This window comes from Orbicella faveolata, unplaced genomic scaffold, assembly GCF_042242905.1.
Source record: "Orbicella faveolata isolate gen_17 unplaced genomic scaffold, um_ofav_v1 contig_46, whole genome shotgun sequence".
NCBI lineage: Eukaryota > Metazoa > Cnidaria > Anthozoa > Scleractinia > Merulinidae > Orbicella > Orbicella faveolata.
Window position 1 is genome coordinate 31587188 of NW_028301576.1, and position 7627 is coordinate 31594814.

The 7627-nt window shown below is 43.2% G+C and overlaps 1 protein-coding gene across 1 annotated transcript; it reads left to right on the plus strand.

Annotated features, from left to right (window-relative positions):
• Nucleotides 1–3168: 3168 nt before the first annotated feature.
• On the plus strand, nt 3169–4022 carry LOC149099740 (uncharacterized). Its single transcript, XM_089278060.1, has one exon. It carries the CDS (start codon nt 3204–3206, stop codon nt 3813–3815), a length of 612 nt encoding a protein of 203 aa, XP_089134186.1. The 5' UTR covers nt 3169–3203; the 3' UTR covers nt 3816–4022.
• Nucleotides 4023–7627: the final 3605 nt, after the last annotated feature.

The window sequence follows — 7627 nt, forward strand, 5'->3', positions numbered from 1 at the left end:
GACCCTGAAGCAAGAACCTGACGAGTCAGTCGATTCATTTGTCAAAAGAATTCAAATTCTCGTGGAAGAATGTCATTTTGAAAATGCAAATGAACACATAATCGATGCCTTGATCTTCGGATCTAATTCAAAGCGTACGCAAACCAAGCTCCTAGACAAGGACGCCACTCTCGCACTTGATTCTGCCCTGGACATTGCCCAGACAGAAGAGGTAACAAGTAAACAAATCAAGGAAATTTCACCCGATAATTCAACTCGTGTTGATGCAATGAAGCATGAGGGAAGCCTTCCTGTCAAGCCCCGTGGTCCCATCATTCGTTTATGTGGTTGTTGTGGTTCGGAGCACGACATCTCTGAACGTTCAAACTGCCCAGCGTATGGAACCAAGTGTGGTGCATGCGGTAAAGCCAATCACTGGAGGATAGTCTGCCGTACAACCAAGCCTGGCAAAAAGGGAAAGCCAAATGGTCGTCAAAATCGTCCTAAACCTCCGAAAGGAAAACCTGGAAAAAAGCATCTTCATAGTCTCGAAAGTGGTCAACCACCAGAAACACCATGTGACCCTGAGCTACCAGATCAGTTATACTTTCATATGTTATCAGTTGATCAGGTCAAGAAAAGTGACACTCAAGCCTTCATTGAGGTGGAAGTGGATACCAATCATTGTAAGAAACCGCTTTTATGTAAAGTTGACACTGGTGCTGAGGGAAATGTTATTTCTTTGAATACCTACAGATGCCTCTTCCCATGTTCATCATCCACTACCTTGTCACCATCAAGCACTATCATTACTGCATATGGAGGACATGCCGTTAATCATCATGGCACTTGTGTTCTCAAGCTGGCTCATGGGGGTACCTGTAGGTCATATCCATTTCATGTTGTTGACGCAGATGGTCCAACCATATTAGGTCTGCCAACTTGTACAGATTTGAACTTGATTACCATGAATCTCAGCATCGCAACCCGTGAGGAGGTTTCAAAGCCAAGTACCCCACCCAAGCCTGTTTGCAATCCAGACCCGGTTGCTAAGGAGGAGGTGCTCAAGCAGTACAAAGATTGCTTCAAAGGCATTGGCTGCTTTCAGGGTGAATTTCACATTACCATTGACCCTGCTGTTCCCCCAGTTGTGCATCCTCCACGAAGAGTTCCAGAAGCCCTCAAAGAGCCTTTGAAAAGGGAACTTTATTCGCTGGTTGAACAAGGAATTTTGGCAAAAGTTACCGAGCCTACAGATTGGGTCAATTCCTTGGTGTGTGTCACCAAGAGCACTGGTGCGTTGCGGCTTTGCCTAGATCCTAAGGATCTTAACTGTGCTATCAAGAGGCCATACTACTTCACACCTACACTGGAAGATATCCTTCCGAAGCTTAATGGTGCAAAGTGCTTCTCCATCCTGGACGCACGCAGTGGTTACTGGAACATCAAGCTTGACCAGGCCAGTTCGCTATGTACAACCTTCAATTTGCCATTTGGAAGATACAGATTTCTGCGATTACCCTTCGGTTTAGTCTGTGCACAGGACATTTTCCAAAGGAAGGTAGATGAAACCTTCGGTGACTTACCCGGTGTGACTGGAATCGCAGATGACATTGTTGTGTATGGCTACAAGAGTGACTGTAGTGACCATGACGAAAACCTTCGTGCTGTTCTTCAGCATGCTCGTGAGACTGGCCTTCGTTTTAACCTGGACAAGTGCAAGTTCAGATGTACTCGAATTCCCTTCTTTGGCCATATCGTAGGTGCTGAAGGTCTGCAGCCTGATCCTCGGAAGATCGATTCCATTCTGTCCATGGATCCTTCACCTAGCCTTGCAGATCTCCAAACATTCCTTGGAATGGTCCAGTTCCTAAGCCGTTTCATTCCTAACTTGGCATCCATAGCAGCTAATCTTTGGGCACTCACCAAGAAAACAAGTGACTTTGTTTGGATTCCAGAGCATCAGTCAGCTGTAGACCGCATCAAGAAAGCCATTGTTGCCCCACCACACTGCAGTACTTTGACAGTACCCAGCACGTAACCATTCAAGTGGATGCCTCCCAGAGGGGTTTAGGTGCAGTTCTTCTACAAGCCAATGGTCCAGTGGAGTTTGCTAGCAAATTGCTGACCGAGACTGAGAGCCGATATTCAAATATCGAGAGAGAGATGTTGGCTGTTCTTTTTGGCTTGGAGAAGTTCCATTATTACGCCTACGGCCGGCCTGTTGTTGTGGAATCTGACCACAAACCGCTGGAGGCTATCTTTCGAAAGCATCTGTCAAGTGCGCCACCTCGCATCGCTAGGATGATGCTGCGCATACAGAAGTATGATGCACAAATCAAATATGTCCCTGGAAAGGACATACCTGTCGCTGACGCTCTTTCAAGAATCAGCTCCTGCTCTGGTGAAGATATTCAAGGGCTAGATGTATCTGTACACGAGGTCAATCTTCATCTTAATGCAAGCCCAATGCGAGTGCCCCACATACAGGCAGAAACTGCGACTGATGCAACCTTGTCAGCTCTGCGTGAGATCATAATGTATGGATGGCCTGAAAAGAGATCTGATTGCCCTGCCTTTCTTCATGCCTGCTGGAACTATCGCGATGAGCTCACTGTGGCCAATGGTCTGATACTGAAGGGTACACGTATCGTTATCCCTAAGTCACTACAGCCTGATGTTCTGCAACAGCTTCACTATGCCCATCAAGGTGCCGAGAAATGCAAGCTTAGGGCGAAGGGGTCAGTATTCTGGGCAAACATCAATCGTGATATTGAAGAGCTGGTTAAGAGCTGCCCCCCGTGTCAGCGTCACCAGAAATTGAACGTCAAGGAACCCCTGCTGCCTCGTGATGTGCCGCAGAAGCCGTGGCATACTTTAGGCTCTGACATATTCTTCTGGAATAATGCTAACTACCTGGTAGTTGTCGATTACTACAGCAAGTTCCCTGTGGTAAAGGAACTTTCCAACCTCCACTCGTCTGCAGTCATTGCACACCTGAAATCTGTGTTTGAGAAACATGGAATTCCCAGCAAGCTTGTAACCGACAACGGCCCCCAATATGCATCTGCTGCCTTTCAGGAGTTCAGTCACAATTACGGATTCACTCATGCTACATCAGCCCACTGTATCCGCAGTCTAATGGCATGAGCGAGAGGACTGTGCAAACTGTAAAAGATCTGTTGCAGAAGTGCAAGGAAACTGGGCAGGATCCCCATTTGGCCATGCTTTGTCTTCGTAGCACCCCACTAAGTTGTGATTTGCCTTCACCTGCTGAAATGCTGAATGGCCGAGTATATCAGACAAACCTACCAGCTGTCTCCAAGCCCTCGTCATCTGCAAATGGCGACATCAATGTAAGGCTCCAACTCAGGCAGGATAAGCAGAAGGTGCAATACGACAAGGCAGCCCGACAGCCACTTCAACCCCTCTTCCCTGAAGATCGTGTTCGCGTGCTCAACCCAGCTTCTAGAACCTGGGAGCCAGGCGTTGTCCGGGACGTGGCTGCCACCCCACGTTCCTACCTGGTGACGGCTGGCAGAGGTGGCACACTGAGAAGAAATCGTCGTCAACTTCGTACCACTGGAGAGTCTTTTAAGATCCAAGGTGTTGAGGTACCCGCTGATGTTGAAGTTGATGACCCCATCTCCCATGAAGCCGGAAGTGCTGGTAGTGCCTGCTCTTCGGCAGAGCCAACAGAGTTCGTGACTTCAAGCTCAAGCTCTACCCCAGATCCATCTCCCATGTTGCCGCCTCGCCCTCCAGATCCTTCTCCTATGTTGCTGCCTCGTCGCTCCAGTAGGAGAGTCAAAGCTCCTGATAGACTGAACTTATAAGCATGCAATGTGTTTTATCTTTGAACATTTTCTTTTGTTTTGCATTTGTCAGTTTATCATCCTTAAGAAAAGGGGGATGTCATGATATCGTTGTTATTTCCGGCCTGCAGTTTCAGGCCCAGTAGTACCCAGGCCCCTCGTATATATAGAGTTTGTAAGTTCATTCATCGTGGCCTTCTTGCTTGTACTCGTTAGCTTAGCAGTATTAAACTTATGTGTGTTAGAACGCCTCTGTATCCATTGGAATCACGACAAGGGTGACTTGGCTTGACTTAGGCTAAGACAGACTTAGTGCCTAGTGTGAGCCCAACAAATATCTTCCGGCTCTTCATCATCTGTTTCAGGGATTCCATGTATTTCGAGGTTAAATGTTTTGATTGAATATGCCGCCACTGTAATTCAGCTATGTTTGCAGTGCCCATTTTTTGCCAAGCTGTTTTGAGGTGAATAACCGTTCGCAGATTACAGGACAGGAGTGCAAATGAAGATGGAAGGAGGACGCTGTACTGTCTGATTTTGATTATGGCCATGAGGCCAAAAAACACAATTATCAAGCGAAATTGCCTTGAATGACGAAGACATGAAGAAGTTAGTATTCTGCAATATTCTATATGCTTTCATTTCCGCTGCATAAACATGTCTTGTGCAATTTAACACACTGCCTTTTGTCTGCCTAATTTATTGTTTCTTTATTGGTCTTGTGAGAATGAGGACCTGTCCTACTGAGAATATGTTTTGTTTTGATTTTTTCAATACTTTGATTGTTTTCTTGAAAAATTGGGGGAACAAATCATCGTAGGGTATAATTAAACTAGCCAACAGATTATCAAATGCCTGTTATTATTGGTATTATTTTTCTCTATCCTGGGCTTGTCACCTAGTCGTGGTGGTGGAGCTTGCATGTCTCAGTGACCCCAAGAGCTATGCCGCATGGAAACTCTGGAGCCGAGGACGCCAATAGTGCATCCAAAAACACAGTTGAGGATAGGAAACTGGAACATGAGAACCTTGTATGCGCAAGGGAAGACAGCCCAAGCAGCGAACTCAATGAGGGAGGCTAAACTGCAGATAATGGGTATAAGTGAAAGCAGATGGTGTGGATCGGGGAAGTTCATGCTGTTATTTATTTATTTGACCTTTGTCCTAATTCATCATTCCACAAACTAACTGGGAAAATAATACAGCAAGCTATGTCTTGTTGGTTTTGTTCTCCCATCAATAAAATTAAACCTAAAAATGGAAAATTTAGTCATGTAACATGTACATCAATATTCATATCAGGGCAATAATGGTTTGTCACTCAGAGTTCTTTGTTTTGTTATTACCTTTATGAAGTTCCCATTTGAAAAGAGGAGAACTAGCATCTATACATTTTTCACTTTTTTGTTAGGCTGTTGTAGAACTATTACTGACTGCCCAAAATGATGAGAGCACTTACCAAGATGGTTTCATAAGTAATCAGGAATCTGTCCTTGGTGATAACAAACCTAACCATGACCCCTTGGATGACCACAGATGCATGGCATTGGAAGTCAATGCAGTTTTCACCCTATTTGCTATAAAACTGTTGAAAATCAAACAGATGAAACGGGTAATACATCGAACAATGTTTCTGAGAGGATAAGCAATGAGCTTCCCTTACCTGGTCAGGATGGGGCTCATGTTTCAGTCAATGCAGAAGAGTCAAAAGTTAAACATGACCACAGTTATGCCATGTAGCCACTCCCTTATGTAATTTTCCCTACATACGAGGATGACAGCTTCAATGCTATCTCGCCACCTCCACTGTATGAGGTAGAAGTTGTTCTGAGAACAACTACTGAGGATGATGAGTGTTCGTAATGAGAATGGTGATGACAGCAATGATGATGAGGATGAGGAGGATGATGATGATGATGATGATAATGATTATAATCATGTGGCCCGTCCCCTCGGAAAAAGTAGACTATCCCCTCTGCAAGGTTTACTTTGCCCTCGCAGGTTTACTCTCCCCTCTGTCCTCATGGACTTCCCCCTTGGCTGAGGTTGACCTTCCCCTCAGTGGCCAACCTTCCCATTGTTGGTCGACTTTTCCCTCATAAGTTGACTTTCCCCTCGTAGAGGGCAGACTTTCCCCTCGTGTTCTAACTGTAACTATATCAATGTGTATATTACCTTTTATTTTGATTGTATCCTTGGGTAATGCCATTTAACAGTTTTCTTTGACTTTGTAGTATATCATGCTCTGCAAATATGGTAATCATACTGTATTTTTTTGTAATTAAACAATCATTGCACTCGTGGTTGTTAGATGTAAGATGATAGGCAAAAACTCGTTGCTAACAACTGAATGAATTATACTGGCAACAAACTGTGCTTTAAAACGTTGGAAATTCACTTTACTTTAAACTCCATGCAACGTGTTAACTCACAATAAGTTCTGTTTCACTCCAGTAGATAACATAAATGTTGAAGACCAAAGAACAAGATCCATTAGCTATAAAATAGTAGAAAAGAAAGGAGCTGAGACGAACTGATGTTCTGATGTTTCGATTTGATCAGAGTTTTGTTTGAGGATTCTGTACAACAAGGATGCAGATAGCAGACGGCTGGTGGCCGACGACGGACAAGGGAAAAATAATATTTAGGATTTAGAAGTGAACCTCGAGCAAGAATATGAACAATTTTGCAATTTTCGAAACTTTCCGAACATGCAACGAGTTCTCAAATATAATTCCGCAAATAGTAATGTCATTTTTAATGAATATTCTATTATTCTTATTTCTGTTATTTTTCTGATTGCCTGCCGTCCGCATCCGCGATTTACTGATTGAGTCCCTTTTGTTTGAGATGATGTAATGTAATATGCCGTTGTCTTGTCAATTCCATTTAATTATCAAAACATTAAAGGCTGATTTTAGGAGTGGAGTCTGAAACATTGACATGTTCCGCAAGGCCATGAATAATATAACTTTCTGACTGAACCTACCACGTACCATGCTGATTTTCTTTATGTCCTACTTGAGAGTGTGCTCACACATTGGATCCGAATCAAGGATTGCATTCCTACAAGGACAAAACACAACTACCAAAAAGGTCGTGGCTTGTTGCCAAGCAGACGTGATTTCTGTAAATTTAAGCTTGTTCTAGATTTTGGGTTCCCTCCCAATTCAGCAAAATACAATCACTCAAGTTAACATAACTTTATTCAAGTGTCGATATCTGTAGCTTACAAACAGCTAATTGGGAAAAGAAAAGAATTTATACATGGTATAGTAGATTTATAATTGACTAAGATCTAAAAATATTTATAAAAGTTAAGATTTAAAAGTTGAAAAACTACAAAACGTGAACGCGTTTATTCTGCTGCACCCTCTGCCCTCTCTACAGAATGAGGAAATATAATTTAAACTTTACATAACCTGTTAACCGAGGTCACAACTTAACTTACTAAGTAAAAAACAGTATTTTTTTATTGTAGTTGGAACCGATGGGAATTTATAACATAGATCTTCTCGTTCCTTAAAACAAATGGGAAACGGCGAAGAGTAAGCAAAGCCGCTGTTATACGTCAACGTATCTCATCGCCTTGAATCGCATTGACCTGGTTCTTATGTGGTTTTCAATAAGGAAACAAAACTAAACAAAATTCGTCGTCGCCTAGATCAAACGTGAACTATGTCTTATTGCTTAGTAAGTAAGGAACATTTAAAGAAACAAGGTAAGTTAACTCAAGTGTTCATTGTGAAAGTAGCGGTTCCAATGTTGCTACTACACTGTAGCTTACTGGCCAGGGACCCTGATGCATTAGATCAAAATACGTATAATATTTA